The 17898-nt window shown below is 47.1% G+C and overlaps 1 protein-coding gene across 3 annotated transcripts in view; it reads right to left on the reverse strand.

Moving 5' to 3' along the window:
* Positions 1-12049: 12049 nt before the first annotated feature.
* Positions 12050-17898, reverse strand: part of LOC137417894 (E3 ubiquitin/ISG15 ligase TRIM25-like) — a 97166-nt gene continuing 91317 nt past the window's right edge. For all 3 annotated transcript variants that reach the window (XM_068103836.2, XM_068103842.2, XM_068103851.2), the window contains exon 8: positions 12050-12738. In XM_068103836.2, coding sequence (XP_067959937.2) covers positions 12218-12738 — 521 coding nt within the window. In that variant the 3' untranslated portion in view covers positions 12050-12217. The remainder of the gene's footprint in view (positions 12739-17898) is intronic.

Consider the following 17898-nt stretch of genomic DNA (forward strand, 5'->3'; position numbering starts at 1 on the left):
CTGGGGGAGAAAACGTTCTTTCTGCTAAGTTTGAGTCCCGTGGGTAAAGGGTGTGTAAGATACATTGGAACAAACCACACACACACACACACACACACACACACACACACACACACACACACACGCACACACACACACACACAAACACACACACACAGTAGTAGATGAAAATGCAGGTTCTGGGACAGACCCGCCAATTAATTAATTTTTTCACCATTTTCACGATTTTTCTATGAATTCCAAAAAATTCCTAAAATTTCAAAAAAAATTAAAGAATCTTTTTTTTTTAAAATTTCCTATTTTCCTGATTTCACGATTTTCCGAATTTTTTCAAATGAATTAAATAATTCTAAAAATTATAATTTTCCTAAAAGTTCAATGATGTTGCGAAGAGCGATCAGATCCAGACCGACCGACCGACCAGATTAGTTAACTGGATCCTTGGGCAACGTTAAAACAGTTTTTTGTTGAAGTATATAAAATGAATGACCATCAAGACAGAATATTTCAATACATATTTAACGCGATTAAATGTTTGGTTGAGAAAATTCTAATATGTAGACACAATGCAAATAGGGATAACACACGGACTGGATGATTAAACGATAATTCTTTTCAAAGCTATATATAAAATGATTCAAAATATATAAATAAAACTAATTTTCTCAAAACGGTAAATTAAGAACCTATTGTTATGGACTCGGCCTTAATGATTGTTGTTATGAGTATTGTTGCTGGTTCGAAGTATTCTACATATTATGCTTATTGTGACTTAAGGGAAAGGGTTGTTGTGGGTAAAAGATTTAAAAGCGCTCCTGGTAAAATGTGGCCGGAAATCCGGATCGAGACCGGAAGACGTGGAGTGAAGAAAAGGAGGTGGGAGGAGATCGGAAAGAGACATGGTGGTGGAGGCTCCGGGCCGAGCGTTCGACGTAGAGTGCGAGGGAACGCAGCATCCTTGAAAGGAAGTTCGGTCGATAAGAAATATCACCGGAGTGCGGGGAGCCTGTGTCGCCGGGTATTCTCAGTGAAGTTCCGGAGGATCCAGGCCTTGAGAACCCAGGTTGGAGCGAAAGCCGTCTGCCATTTTGGCCACGCGAGCACCCTGCAGGGAACAGGCTTTCGTCGTGTCGGCTGGGCATTATTCCCTGGTGGATTGCCGGGAACTGCCGGGCCAGAAAGGGGCACGTGCGAATTCTACGGAGGCTCACGGGTTGAACCGCAACGTGTACGTCGGAGCGAATCTTTGTGAGATTCCTCTCCACCGCTGTGTTGCTGGGGGCTGAGCACGTGACCTCAGGGTCATCTCGCTCGTCGACGCCTTAATTGACCATCGGGCCTTGACTCCCCGATCGTGGGAGAGCACAGACATTGGGGCTTCGCCTGGGAGTGAAGCAGAGACATTGGGGGAGGTGCCGTGAGTGTGGGGCTAAGGGGCTTGACAAGGATTTTATCATAAGATTTGAAAGTAGGGGTGATTTCCCCCATTGCTGTATGGCTCTTTGTGTGGGATTTATAATATTGTTGCGGATATGAGAATGTTTTTTTTTATTGTTGTGTTATGAATTGTTGTAAAATATCACCCCTCCTTCCTCCGTTTGTTGTTGTATAAAGGTCAAAGGGCGTTCCCGTAGTTAGTCCATAAAACATACATTCAGGACACCATATATCTTTGTTGACAGTTATTTCCTTATTATGTGTATTAGGCTAAGGATTTGTCTTCCATTTATTTGACACTCCATTGCACTGCATTAAATAAAGTAGATCCCTCCGACATGGCATCTTCCAAGTGCCAGGTTTAGCCACTTTGCTGCATTTCATCTGCCGTCCACTTTGCTGCATTTCATCTGCCGTCCACTTTGCTGCAATTGCCAACTGTTCCCTCCGCGACTCCATTCGCCACGAGGTCGGCCCGGAGAAGAAGGGGGAGGAGCTGCCAAATCCTGGGCGTGCCGCCCATCGTCATCAAGGGTGGAGCCAGAGGGCCTGTGCCCACCAATCAGGGCCGAAGCGAGCTCACCGATGGGCGTGTCCTGGAGGCTGGCGGCTTGATCGCTTGAGGCGTTATATAAGCGCGCGTGGACGCCGTTGCACGAGAGAGAGAGAGAGAGAGAGAGAGAGAAAGGAAGTTGTTGGACGGAGAGAGAAAGAAAGGTTCAGAGAAGTCAATTACAAGAGTTGCGCAAAAGGGTCCAAGAAAGAGTTGCGCCAGAGACGGCAGACGCGTCCTGAGGTGAGCCAGACAAGCAGCGTTGACTCCACCAGGCAGCTTCAACCCGTTACCCCGCGGGAACCAGATAGCGGTGGCATCGGTGGCCGTCGAGGTCCAGCCGACGTCCCGTGCGGGATCAAGCCCGAACCATCTGCCCCAGCTGAACCTTCCCATTCCTCCTTCCAGCATTCATTCCTGCCATTACATCCTTCTTGTGTACGTGAGTTTGTTTTGTTTGTCTTGTCCCAGGGTTAATTAAGCTTGTATAGTTAAGCTAGTATTTTCACTGTGTCACCTGCTTTTTCCATTTTCCCTGTATATAACCTTGACTGCTCCTTTTGCTTAGTGTGTGTAAATAATAAATCCTGTTACTCTTCTGTACATCTTCTTCTTCCTCTTTACATTCGGTCGCTTTAGAGGTTTCCAAATTGAATACCTGTGGCGCGATTTCGGCCAACGTCCAGGAATCGGGTTAGTCGGGGTAACTGTTCGGGCGCGGCGGCCATCCGCTCGGCAAACAACATCCTAGCCATGTCTGTAACAATATATTATGGTTTGTTTATAACCGGGTGTGGTTGCATCATTTGATTCGACTGTTTCATTTGCTGGTTCCAGTGAGGGATAAAAACATCTTTCTGCCGGGGACCCTCTCGGGGCTCGGAGGTCCACCGAGACCAGGGGTAAGGGGGGGGGGACCCCGTAACAGAAATTGGGGGCTCGTCCAATTGATATTCGTGGACTCGCAATTGGGTCTGCATCCGGGATCTAAAAAAAATTCTTAAATTTAGTCCGGGAAAGAATTCCCAAGCTTGGAACTTTTTCCAACATTCCCAATTTTTTTCCAAAAGCAAACAACAACAAAAAATTAAATAATAATACTTTTGTTTTTGTTTGTTAGAAATTTATTGTGTGAAGGTTAACAGGTGTTACCAGTAGTCACTATGGCGTTTGACGCAGAGAAGTTTATGGTGACCCCGAGTGGAGCACAGTTCAGAGCGTTAGTAAAATCGGACCTCTGGAAATTGGCCAAACATTTTAGCTTGGAGGTCCAGACTAATATGAAGAAGGCAAAGTTGCAGACAGTGGTGATACAATCTATGGTGGGATTAAAAGCATGGGAAGAGGTAGGCTGGGATTGGTTACCAGAAGAACAAGAAAATGTGGAGCTCCGGAAACGGGAGATGCAATTACAGAGCCAGGAAAGGGAAAAAGCACAGGAACGAGAACTCCAGGAAAGGTTAAAAGTACAGGAAAGAGAACTCCAGGAAAGAAGTGCAGCACAGGAAAGAGAACCCACAGGATGGGGTTCCGCAACCCTAACTTCTTGCCTAGACTTAGCCAGGGGAGCGATGGTACGGCAGGGGCGGAGAACGAAAATTTATGGGGGTGGCCTCGAGAGGAGGACCACTCTGATATCACGACTTCTCGAGGTCAGAAGTCAACGGTTTCAAGACAGACGTATCCTCTGTGGGCCTCGAGGCAGACCACGAGGTTCTCCTCCGGGCCTACTTGCGCTTTTTGCCATAAACCAGGACACTTGATGTCCCACTGTCATGCTTTGGGAAAGGAAAATCAGGAGCGGAGTCCGACTAGTACAACTCTGAATGCGATGGCAAACGTGAGAAATCGCCCGCAGAAGAGTTACCAACCATTTATTTATGAGGGGTTTGTCTCACTGGAGGGAGACTCGACTAACCCAAGACCTGTTAGGGTATTGAGGGACGCAGGAGCACATCAATCCTTAATGCTTGAAGGCATTTTGCCATTGTCGGAGAGTACAGCAACTGGTGATAGTGTTCGGTTACAAGGGATCGGTTGCTGGGTTAGTGCTCCCCTTCATGTCATCAATCTCGAGTCTGATTTGGTGTCAGGACTGGTCACCATGGGGTTGCAAGCCACTCTTCCTGTAGAGGGAGTATCAGTTGTGGTTGGGAATGATTTGGCCGGGGGTCAAGTTTCTAGTAACCTGATGGTTGTGAAAAAGTCCGATATGGGAAATAACACCACACCAGTCAGGGATGGAGGCAAAGTTGGCAAGCTTTTTGTAGGTGGACTGAACTTCAAAACAAAGGAAGAGGTTCTGGAGTCTACCTTCAACAAATATGGACCGCTTTTGGAAGTGCTGCTGATAAAAGACAGGGAGAGCCAAAAGTCAAGAGGGTTTGGCTTTGTCACATTTGAAAACTCAAAGGACGCCAGAAATGCAGAAAAGGATCTGAATAACCAGGAGTTGGAGGTTCGGACCATAACAGTAGGGAAGGCATTTTGTCGGCGTCGAGGGGGCTACAGAAGAGGGCAACATGGCGGTAGTGTTGGTGGTGGCCGCAGCCGATATTGCTATGGAGGCTCCCAGAGTTACTGCAGCTCCCGAAAGGACGACTATCAGGGTAGCGGCCGAGAAGGAGACCATTATTCACGTGACTACAGTGACAGGTGGTCCAACCATGAATCTTAGGGAAGTTAGAAAGAGGTGAAGCACTGAATGCTGCAGAGTAGCCGAGCCGAAATTCCTACACGGATTAGCTGTGAACGCCACGTTCCTAAAGGTGTCCAGGTAGTGAACTTTCCTCCATGGATTAACCATGAACGCCACGTTCCTAAAGGCGTCCATGTGGTAAACGTTCCTGCATGGACTAACCGTGAACTTCACGTTCCTAAAGGCGTCCATGTAGGGAATACTCAGCTCGGCCTCCCAGAGAAAAGTGCTATCAGGAGGCACTAGGTGGTTTATTGACAAGTTGGCCTGCAAAGAAAGTTTTCGCTGTGGTCAAACTTTCTTTCCTGAAGGGGGGAAGTGTTACGGACTCGGCCTTAATGATTGTTGTTATGAGTATTGTTGCTGGTTCGAAGTATTCCAGATATTATGCTTATTGTGACTTAAGGGAAAGGGTTGTTGTGAGTAAAAGATTTAAAAGCGCTCCTGGTAAAATGTGGCCGGAAATCCGGATCGAGACCGGACGAGGTGGAGCGAAGAAAAGGAGGTGGGAGGAGATCGGAAAGAGACGTGGTGGTGGAGGCTCCGGGCCGAGCATTCGACGTAGAGTGTGAGGGATCCCTGCATCCTTGAAAGGAAGTTCGGTCGATAAGAAATATCACCGGAGTGTGGGAAGCCTGTGTCGCTGGGTATTCTCAGTGAGGTCCCGGAGGATCCAGGCCTTGAGAACTCGGGTTGGAGCGAAAGCCGCCCGCCATTCTGGCCATGCGAGCACCCTGCAGGGAACTGGCTTTTGTCGTGTCGGCTGGGCATTATTCCCTGGTGGATTGCCAGGAACGGCCGTGCCAGAGAGGGGCACGTGCGAAATCTACGGAGGCTCGTGGGTGGAACCGCAATGTGAACGTCGGAGCGAATCTTTGTGAGGTTCCTCTCCACTGCTGTGTTGCTGGGGGCTGAGAACGTGACCTCGGGGTCGTCCCGCTCGTCGACGCCTCAATTCGAATCTTTGTAAGGTTCCTCTCCACCGCTGTGCTGCTGGGGGCTGAGCACGCGACCTCGGGGTCATCTCGCTCGTCGACGCCTCAATTGACCATCGGGCCTCGACTCCCCGATCGCGGGAGCGCACCGAGACATTGGGACTTTGCCTTAGAGTGGAGCAGAGACATTGGGGGAGGTGCCGTGAGTGTGGGGTTGAGGGGCTTGATAAGGATATTATCGTAGGATTTGAAAGTGTGTGATTGCCCCATTGCTGTATGGCTTGCCCCATTGCGGTATGGCTCTTTGTGTGGGATTTATAAAATATTATGGTTTGCTTATAACCGGGTTGGGTTGCATCATTTGATTCGACTGTTTCATTTGCTGGTTCCAGTGAGGGATAAAAACATCTTTCTGCCGGGGACCCTCTCGGGGCTCGGAGGTCCACCGAGACCAGGGGTAAGGGGGGGGGGGGGCCCGTAACACCTATTTTGTAAAATTTATTTGAAAAACAACATATTGCAATGTTTGTGAAGGTGAATTCCTACAGCGGGTATGCAAAAACCCAGGCTTAGGCTGAAAAAAAATATTGCTGGTCTCTGGTCAGACCAAAGTTCCAGAATTGATGCGGAGATGCGGTTTTTTTTTGGGGTTTTTTTTTGTTTTCTTGAAAAGCATGGATTGCACATATAAAGGTGTTTTTTGTGTCCTCATGCCTTGCGGTCCTCCTCATCTGCTGTGGCGCCGTCCAGAGAGAAATTAAAGACAGCCAATGGGACTGGTAGGCCTTTTTGTAAATAACGAACACAAGCTTGTTATTTTAAAATGTATTTATTCTGAAAATCATTAAGTTCTTCAAGCATATTATAGATTGCCATTTCGTTCTCAAGATCGCCTCGCCGTTCTGTCAAACATTCCAATGCGTCGATCGCGTCAACACTGCGCATGCGCAAGTGGTCTAACAGGCGATTGCTGAAGCATTTGAATGCTGAAAAAACCGCGCATGTCCAAATGACGATACCCCTGGACCAATCTTCGTGTACGGGATGACACGCTGCATGTGTATCAAAGCCGTGCATGCGCAGATGGGCTGTATGGTGTTATTCAAATCGGCGCATGCGCAGCTGGGCTAAACGGCGAACGTGGTCGCGCTTGAATCCATGCCGATGGTCTCCCACGATCTCTTCTCCCAGTCCACCAGATTATCACAGACACTTACAACTTCATGACAAACGAGGTAGGATCCAGGCCTAACTAACGAGACCACCCGCAGCTCTCTCGGCCTTCTGGTTGCTTCACACGAACCCGACAACGAACGTCTTCGTTTCAATAAATGACAATATCCAGCCGATTGGATTCATGACGGCACGGCACACACAACTACTCATATCTTTGGAACGTCTGGTTGGATTTGGACAAACTAAACGTAGTTTTGTTGGGGAGTATCGTGCGCGAACGTCGATACCAATGGCGACCCTCACAGACCCGTTTTCCCCGAGATAGCGCGCCGGCCCGGCAACAACAGGCGCGCGCTGTTGTAGGTACCCTTGGAAATTTGAAAAAAAAAAAAATTGTTGACGCACAGGGTCAAAATCGATGCGCGCGCTGACCAGAGACCGGAAATATATTTTTCTCGGCCTTACCATGGGTAAAGCAACCAGTCGTGATATAGGAGGCCCCCTCCCCTCATTACATATTACAAACTTTTCCTTTAATTAATTAGATGTTGTTCGTGTTAACCATTGGTTTATGTGTTTTATCAAATATTTGTTTAACAACAACATCATTAACTTTCATTCGAATGAATAACCCCTGATCCCCAATCAGGATCTTAGAAACCTCGATGGCACAAATAACTCTACAGCTTACCCCCACCAAATCTTGAGGATTTATAGCCGGCGAAGCCGGTGTTGTCAATAAACGAGTACGTATTATGTTGAAAACCTGATTATGCCTTGGCTCGAGAATCCGAAGCGCAGTGGACGCAGCCATCTTGCGGATGCGGAAGTATGCATAACAAATTTAAAACATTCATTAGGAGTTTCTTTCACCCGTCATCGTTTGATTCACAATCTTATGCACCTCCAATGTATTATTAAAATACTTTAAGACCAACATCGGCCCGCACGGGCCTGGTTATCTTCAACGAAACGCGTCACCAAACACCGGACCCAATGAGATTTGAGCATTTGAAAAAATATTTCTAAAATGAAATGACTCACTGGATGCAGTGCTGGAGACAGCCATCGACCGGATGCCGAAGCTGCATAAAACAATTGCGAAAAAGTTCAATAGGAGTTTGTTTCACCCGTCGTTCTTTGATTCACAATCTCATGAAACCTCTTATTAGTAATTAAAATACGTTAAGACCAACCTCGTTATCTTCAACGAAAATCGTCATCAAACACCAGAACCAATGAGATTTGAGCATTTGAAAAAATATTATTACGCGTTTCGGACGGTGAAAACGGCGTCAAATATTCTAACATTGACGAAGAATTATTTTTTAGAAATCTCGCGGCCGTATGGGATAGTTTTTCACGGCCAGAAATACGGTATAAGCGGTTTACATATTTAGTTTAGAAATAGGGATCGTTTTTCACGGCCGGAAATATCCGAAGTTGAGACGGAAGTCACCGAATTAATCACTGCAAGCTAACGTCTGCTGGTGGAGGAAGCTGCCGTGCCCGGAGGGTCAGAGAACCAGCCCTGGCGCCTGACAGCGACTGAAGTTAGAAGACTACACACTTACTGTGAAAACGTATGTTAAGCCCAGTTAAAAATAGGCCTCAAGCTAGCACATCGTATAGTTACTTCCTTAAGCTTCTTGTGACATTTATTGTATGCAGGTATTGCCATTGGGGAGGACTGTCTGCTCTTCTCTTTTACCAAGTCTTACTAGGTACGGTACCTACTACACCTACCTACGACCAACTACCTACCTACCTACGACCAACTACCTACCTACCTACTACCAACTACCTAACCTACTGATGCCATGGTGATGGGTAAAATAGTGGCAAGAGGTTTTGGCTTCGCCGGCTCATTGCGGCTTTGCAGTCGGTACTAGTACAACAATCGTCAATACTAGCCGAAACCCGTGGAACATCCACGGAAGGGAGGATGTGGTGTATGGATAGAGTGTACCATTATGGATGGCATAGGGGAGCGCTCATGGGATCTTCTTCCGTTAAGCTCCAATTTTTTCTCTTTAAGTTAAGTCCAATCAGTCCTCTCTGCTCGAAGTGCTCAGGCCATGCCTTCCCGCTCTCATACTTTTATTGCCGTTCGGTGTAGAAAGGGATTGACATATCGTTCGGCTGTTTCAGCTCGTTATCTTTAAGCTTCCTTACGTCTCGCCACCTGCTACACCTCTCTGAGTTACGAGGATTTATGCAACGCACCCCGAGTATCGCAACGTCACTCCATTTAACTTTATTAAAATGACGATAAAGACATTTCCTTATATATCCTAATTTAAAATGTTCAAGGGAATAAAAAGACCATTTGGTTCACACCACCCATGTTCACACCACTCGACTGTCCAATCAGCGGACGGCTCGCTTTGCCTTCGCCCAGCAGACGACAATATGATGTCGTTGTAAGATGGCGTCGTATCGGCAGTTAATCGGATGCTTTTGGGCCCCAACGTCGGGTAATTCAGATTTTTCGAGTATGCCTGTACGTGATAAACAAAGAGCGCGGTTCGTAGATCGTAAATCCATTAGTGCCGTGGGCATCGGGTCACTGGGTGCGGCGTAAAAGGGATAACAAAGTCGAGTCCTTACGCTATTATTATATATATATTATCTCCAGAAACGTTATTCTTATAAAACGGTGTTATAATCTCTATCGAGGAACTTTCAGTATTTGTTAAAAGCACTGGGTACATGGTGATCGAACGACTCCCACCAGATGCCCTCTCATCACACTTATGCCAAAATATATTTACTATGTTAAGAGAATTTTTAAATTTAATATTCTCTCAATAAATGTGACAACTGATGAAAGAATCGTTTCAAATATTTTAATAGTTTTCCTTTTCTCGGTTGGTGTAGAGGTTCGTGAATTGAGCATAATAAGTGGGAAAGAAAATGATCCAGTAATTTTATTATTATCCATATCCACATGCTGGTTTGGTTTAATACCCCAAGACAATACCTCTGCTGTTTCAATATATAGTTTTGAAATGTTTTCATCCGAATATTTATATTTAATTGCTATACTGCAAGATTCAACCCCGTTGCGAATGCAATATTTAGGTGTCCCAAAAATTCTATTTTTATGTCAAAATTATCATAGCTCAATGCCATTTTATAAATATATATATAGTTGTTTTTTTGTAAACTAAAATATAAAAAAATATGTTTGAGAAAAGAAAATTTATTTCATTTAAAGAACTTTCCCTATATAAAATGGAGAATATGAACTCATATAAAAAGAATAACATCATCACAACATATTGTAATGTTTGTGAACGTGATTATAAAACCAATTATACAAAACACTTCCGCACCAACAAGAAAACATTTTTTATGTTTTATAACAATTATAATATAACAATAAAACATAAAACAATCCCACAAGGCCAAACTTTCACAGATGATGGCCCCGCTTGAACGAGAAACAAAATATTGTGATGTTTGTGATAAGTCCGTCTTGAAAAGAAGCTTTCCCACCCACCTTAAATCACAAAAACACACGGAGATGCTTGGATACTCTAGTAAGGACTCTGATGGGGCATGTAAGAATCATATTAAAATAAGGGCTTTTGATTTTATACCCGCAGAACCAAAATCAATAGCTGAGGCGGTTGAAAAAGTGAAACGCGCCATTGAAATGTTTGTAAAGAATACGTTGGCTAAGATTAATCCCATTAAATTTTATATGGGTGTAAAAATAGAATTGAAAAAACCGAATAGTGAAAAAGAGGAGGGTGTTGAAAAGAGGGACCATACTATAACAAGATGTAGATCATTCACTTGTTGGTAGTGGATTTACTATTACTAAAATACTGCCGCGGTTTTGAGTTTGTCCAGTCAGTATAATAAAGGTTAAAATTTATAGGTATAATATAAGTATAATAAAGGTATAATAAAGGTCACACAAGCAACATGTAGCCTCATTCATCATCATCTCCCACTCAGGCCTCAACATCCTCAACATCATTCATGCCTCAACCTCATCATGCCTCAACATCATTCATGATGAAGCAGTGTAGTTATTTCTTAGTATTTGTGAGCTTAGTCCTTTTCTTATAGTTCTGCGTTGAGTAGCGTCAGGAGAATAGGTCCTACTTCTACTGACTCTCCTGGATCATCCTACCTGTGGAACACCAGGATGAGCCCCCTATCGTGCATTGATGGATCATCCTACCTGTGGAACACCGTGATGAGCCCGCTATCGCGCATTGATGGATCTCACTACCTGTGAAACCCCGGGATGAGCCCCATACCTCACATTGATGGATCATCCTACCTGTGAAACACGCTTGTTTTCAATTCCACTGCACATTGTTCCCTATTGTGATGTCACAAAGCACGTTTCGTACATGTTTTATCGCAGGTTTTTCACGCATGATACAAAGGTAACACCTGCAAAGATTCGTCATGCAGGTTGTAATATCAACATTCAATGGCGTCGACGTGTAAAATTAAAAAGAGAAGTGAATTGGTGAATGTTTAACATGAAGGTGTTTTTACCTGTTCTTTGTTTAAATATCCAGGTATAGCGAGATCTAAGTCCCCAATACCAAAAGTTGTTGGGTCGAGTTTCCCCCACTTGGGGAAATTGGAGGGTGAACCACAAACTGCCCCTCCCGGAGTGCAATGTCGCCCTGAGGGCAGCACCTCAATGATCACGGTTTACCTCCCGCCAGATGAATATGAATTGTTCATCACAGTACATGATGTGACGCCTTCTCTGGAATTTGCATTCACCTGATGACGCTAAATTAACTTTGTGACGTCACTACACTGGATATTAAATGATGATTTTATTGCTGTGTTTTGATTGGATGGAAGAGATTTCCTCAAAGATTAAGATTAAAACCTCCATGGGAAACAATGTGAACCTGACGTTTCGGGTGTGAATCCTTCATCGGACCAAAAGAGAAAGTAACATCGGAAAGGTCACCTGGCCATGTTTCCAACGGTGTGATTAACGATACTTGATGAACGTTCTGTTAATTCCATCCAGGGATCCACATTCTACCTGTGATCCGATCCAAACCCACTCTCACCTTCACGATTAACGCCAGTGCTCCATTCCAGGTAAACACGAACGGTTTCATCTACCTGGAGGGACTTTCTTCACTCAAACATCCCATTCAATGACACGTTTGAAGAAGAAGAATCCGTATTGTATCGTGAGGAGAGTGAAGAGTTCAGGTTAAAGTTCATTTCGCATTAAATAAGATAAACAATGAACTTATTAAATGATACAAACTTTATTATAATATAAACATGAATCAGTAATCACATCGTCATGAACAGGTAAATCACATCGTCATGAACAGGTAAATCATATCGTCAGGAACAGGTAAATGATTTGATTGGTTTGATCCCAAAATAACCGGATCAGTTCGTGATGAAAGTTTATTTAACTAAATGTACAAAATGAACGGAACCATCATAAACCCCAATAGCGGGTTTAACGGGGTCCATCGAGTTCCCCCAGAACACGTGCAGGACCCGCGAGTCCCCGAAACACGTCAACTCTCCCACCTCACAATCCAAGAAGAACCCAAACCGTTTAGGATCCCCCGGGAGGGACAGGTCGGTAGCTCGAGAGTTGTGATGTGCGGTGAATTCGTTATTACCTTTAAATAAACACCAAGACTCGGGATTCCCTCCCAACCCGCTCTCTACCCCTTTTCTCCCCATGGAGTTTGAACAGATTCCGATTACCCACCGACGACTCGACCTCACATCGACCTCCCAATAATGACGACCTGACGAGAAACAATCACGGGAAACAACTTGTAGAAAATCATCAAACCGATCAGGATGTTTCCGGTACTGATTCTCGGTCCCGGTACGAGTCGCCGTCCTGAGATCCCGGGAGATCTTGATCCGTCGATGTGCAGAGTTTGGGTCCAGACTCGGGCTCCGTCCATCTGCGGACACAACACGGGGTCACGGACATTGTTAGACAAAGGGACAAAAACAAACACATTAATCTCTTTATCACGGAAAAACTTTTGTTACAACAATTGTTTTATTTATTTATGCACATTGCCGATGTTCGCTCTCCCCTCCTCCCCCCATGCCCCCATGTGATGCTGTGGGCACATTGCCGATGTTCGCTCCCCCCTCCTCCCCCCATGCCCCCATGTGATGCTGTGGGCACATTGCCGATGTCATCTCCCACCCCCCATGCCCCCATGTGATGCTGTGGGCACATTACCGATGTTACCCTCTTCCCCCCTCCCCCCATGGCCCCCCGTGATGGAGTGAGCACATTGCCAATGTCATCTCCCCCCCCCCCCCCATGCCCCCATGTGAAGCTGTGGGCACATTACCGATGTTACCCTCTCCCCCTCTCCCCCCCATGCCCCCATGTGATGCTGTGGGCACATTGCCGATGTCATCTTCTCCCCCCCCCCCATACCCCCATGTGATGCTGTGGGCACATTGCCGATGTTACCCTCTCCCCCTCTCCCCCCATGTGATGCTGTGGGCACATTGCCGATGTTCCCCTTTCCCCTCCTCCCCCCATGCCCCCACGTGATGTCGTGGACACATTGCTGATGTTACCCTCTCCCCCCTCCCCCCATGCCCTGACGTGATGTCGTGGACACATGGCCGATGTTACACTCTCCCCCTCTCCCCCCATACCCCCACGTGATGTCGTGGACACATTGCCGATGTTACCCTCTCCCCCTCTCCCCCCATGCCCCCATGTGATGCTGTGGGCACATTGCCGATGTTACCCTCTCCCCCTCCCCCCACGTGATGTCGTGGACACATTGCCGATGTTACCTTCTCCCCCCTCCCCCCATGCCCCCATGTGATGTCATGGACACATTGCCGATGTTACCCTCTCCCCCTCTCCCCCCATGCCCCCACGTGATGTCGTGGACACATTGCCAATGTTACCCTCTCCCCCCCTCCCCCCATGCCCCACGTGATGTCGTGGACACATTGCTGATGTTACCCTCTCCCCCCATCCCCCCATGCCCCACGTGATGCCGTGGACACATTGCCGATGTTACCCTCTCCTCCCCTCCCCCCATGCCCCACGTGATGTCGTGGACACATTGCCGATGTTACCCTCTCCCCCCTCCCCCCCATGTCCCACGTGATGCCGTGGACACATTGCCGATGTTACCCTCTCCCCTCCTCCCCCCATGCCCCACGTGATGTCGTGGACACATTGCCGATGTTACCCTCTCCCCCCCCTCCCCATGCCCACGCGTGATGCCGTGGACACTTTGCCGATGTTACCCTCTCCCCCCCTCCCCCCCATGCCCCACGTGATGTCGTGGACACATTACCGATGTTACCCTCTCCCCCTTCATTTAAGTTGTATTTGTACCCCGAGTCTGGAGTTTGTAACTTATAAGAAGTCGCCGTGGATAAGGAACAATGGCGGACAGACAATGGTGTTTGTATGCAGATGTATCTATTTATGTGCAAGTGACGTCGTATAATGAAAGCAGATCACACAAAAAGGGGGAAAAGAAAATAGCACAACAAAGGCGAGGCAGGGGGGCGGGGGTAAAGGGGGGGAGGGGGCGGGGGGTAAAGGGGGGAGGGGGGAGCGGGGGTAAAGGAGGTGGGAGGGGCTGCTTCGTTCGTTGATAAACGTACTTTTTTTAATCTCACCTGGAACAAAGTTCAGGTGAGCTGATGTGATGACGCGTCGTCCGCCCGTAAACACTTGCAGCTTATTCTGCGAAACCGCTGATGAGATTTTGACTAAATTTGGCACGAATTGTATTTGTTGTGTTCTGTCTAAAGTTTGTCCAGGGCAATAAAAAAGGTCGGGGTCTCAGGGGGTCAAAGTGGATCCACGTTTGACCCCAAAATAGCAATTTGCTTTTCCCCTCTGAAACTACGCCCACTATTTCGATGAAATTTCCCCACAACCTTCAACACCCGTGATGTACAAATGTTTGTTCAAGGCATTACCAAGGAAGGTAAAGTGGGTGGGGGGAGTGGACCCCAAAATAGGTATGTTTTTGTTTGTTTAAAGTCTCATGATTATGTCAGTTTGATTCTACCTGCTGTCCCGTCTTCGAGCAAACATTGTAATTGGTTTAAAATACATTTAGTCAGTGCAGTATACTCGTTATTCTACCAGGTGAGCGCCAGGTGTGTTGCCCATATTTTTACTCTTTAAATGAAGGAACTAAATGAAATAGACTCAATCTGAGGAGGGAGCAGGGGTGTTCCATCCATTACCAAGCTGCTTGGAGAGCGCTCGCTAAGTAGCTCAAGCACTCGAGCAGGCTTTATTGTACAGAAACCGACCTGTTCTGACCTAGAGTACCTACATAAAGAGAGTAGCGACATAGGGGGACCAGAAATTTAGGGTCACGTGACTCCAGGTGCCATTTTGTTTCACTCGCCAGCGCGCGGTGCGAGTGCTTGCCGCACCACCAGTGAACTAATATCTACATGGTCCAAACCTTGGCTGTATGGCAAAGTCGTTCCCCCCCACCCCTTTATGCAACTCATTATCCTCTCTCTCTCTCTCTCTCTCTCTGTGTGCATGTCCCAGTCCGTGCACGCCTTTATCGTCCGTGCACGTCTTTTATCGTCCGTGCACGTCTATCGTCGTGCACGTCTCTGTTCCTGTCGTGCACGTCTTTTATCGTCCATGCACGCCTTGCAGTTGCACAGTTCCTCAGTTGATTTGATGCATTGCAAAGACGGTCTTTGGGACATATTTAACACAAAATACTCGTCGTGTGTGTGTGTGTGTGTGTGTTGTGTGTGTGTGTGTGTGTGCACGTGCATATATGTGTGTGTGTGTGTGTGTGTGTGTGTGTGCACGTGCATATATATATATATATATGTGTGTGTGTGTGTGTGTGTGTGTGTGTGTGTGTGTGTGTGTGTGTGTGTGTGTGCACGTGTGTGTGATTGGGACTGGGTGCGTGCGACTGGGACTGGGTGCGTGCGACTGGGACTGGGTGTGTGCGACGAGGACTGGGTGCGTGCGACTGGGACTGGGTGCATGCGACTGGGACTGGGTGTGTGCGACTGGGACTGGGTGTGTGTGACTGGGACTGGGTGCGTGCGACTGGGACTGGGTGCGTGCGACTGGGACTGGGTGCGTGCGACTGGGACTGGGTGCGTGCGACTGGGACTGGGTGCGTGCGACTGGGACTGGGTGCGTGCGACTGGGACTGGGTGTGTGCGACTGGGACATTGACATCCCAAAACATTGGGGTCCATGGTGGTGCTCGGCCACAAACAAGTGGTCCATAAGGTGGTGCCCCAAGTTCGTTTGCTCGAGAAAAGTAAAATTCTTAGTCGAGGCAATGGTAGATCACATATTGTCATGGCAAAATCATTTTATGACTGAGGGTAATATGATTACAAATAGGTTTTTTGGAAATAATGTACTATTATATCGAGTATGTCTTATTGTTTTTTTTTTTTTTTTTTTTTTTTTTTTTTGTATACAAGGTCGAGGCTCGTGAAAGAGCGAACATTAATCACACAGAAAGACAAACCGACACAAAAAACATATAACATAGGGAGCGGTAGACAAGTTGGGGAGAGAGGGGGAAGGACACAAACACAACATTTGAGAGCAGGGACCGAGAGACATGGAGACATCGAGAGATCTGAGAGAGGGCGAGGGCTTTGGGGGGGGGGCGTGGGAAGGGGGCGGTGGGAGAGGTATAAAACATATGGACACTGCCAGGACTTCCAGGAAAGAAGTTGGAATTTCAAACAAGGTGGATCTGGGGTGAATTAGCGGGGGTAGAAAAGATCAAGGTTTTGGATGGGGGAAGATAAGAGATGGTGGTGAACAGCTGTTTTAAAGACCTGGAGGGAGGAGTGGGATTGAAGGGAGTGAGGGAGTTTGTTCCAGAGGCGGGAGAAAAGAGGAATGAAAGAGTGAAGGTGAGCAGAGAGCCGAGATTTCGGCAGTTTAACCATCAGAGGGTTGCTGGCAGATCTTGTGCGACCTGTAGGAATATTTGGGGGACAGAGCACAGAGAGAGCTGGGGGTGCAAGGCCGGAGAGGAGTCGGTAGAAGACAGAAAGACCACCTACCTGCCTGCGGTGAGTGAGTGAAAGGCCCTCAGAGATAGCTTCATCGCGGGAGATTCCAATAATTCTGAAAGCTTTGGTTTCAACAGCGTGAAGCCGAGCTAGGTGTGAGGCAGGAGCACCGGCCCATAGGGGAGAACAGTATTCCATTGAGCTGCGGATGAAAGCCTTGTATGTGGTGAGGAGCTCAGGTGTGCCGAGGAAGGACTTCGCACGACGGAGGATGCCCAGTCGGCGACTGGCTTTGGAGGCCAGCTTGGAAATGTGGTTTTCCCAAGAAAGATCATGGCAGATAGTGAGACCCAAAATCTTGAGCGACAGAACTTCTTGGAGAGGATTGTTGAGAAAGTAGATGGGAGGGTTGTCCAGTCGATCTTTTCGGAGAGACATAGTAAGAGTGTGAGATTTGTCAGGATTGAAAGACATGTTCCACTTGTTTGACCAGTCTGTGATTTTGTCCAGGTCTTCAGAGAGTGAGGAGGCAGCAGACTGCCGATCTGAGGGAAGAGGAATGGAGTGGCAGAGAGTGGAGTCATCAGCAAAGAGATAGAGAGGATTTTCGAGAGAGTCAGAGAGATCATTGATGAAGACCAGAAAAAGCACGGGGCCCAGAACACTGCCTTGGGGAACTCCAGCCTGAACAGGAAGAGGAGATGAGAGAAACCCATTCAGGGCCACACGTTGACGACGACTAGAGAGGAAGTCCGCCAGCCATGCGTGGAGATTTCCATGGATACCAAAGGAGGAGAGTTTGGTGAGCAGAGCGGGGTGCCAGACCGTGTCGAAGGCACGTGATATGTCGAGGGAGACAGCTCTAATTTCCTGTTTGGCATTTAGGACCTCCATCCATTGTTGAGACAGCAGAAGCAGCATGTCCAGAGTAGAGTGACCTGGTCTGAAACCAAATTGATGATCAGAGATCAAGCCATTGGAGAAGAGGAAAGATTTCATATCCGAAGCAATGATGGATTCCATGACTTTGCTGATAATTGGGAGAAGGCTGATTGGTCTGTAGTTGCTAGGATCTGTTTTTGCACCTTTTT

Source organism: Myxine glutinosa, chromosome 1 (assembly GCF_964187855.1).
Source record: "Myxine glutinosa chromosome 1, kmMyxGlut1.1, whole genome shotgun sequence".
Lineage (NCBI taxonomy): Eukaryota > Metazoa > Chordata > Myxini > Myxiniformes > Myxinidae > Myxine > Myxine glutinosa.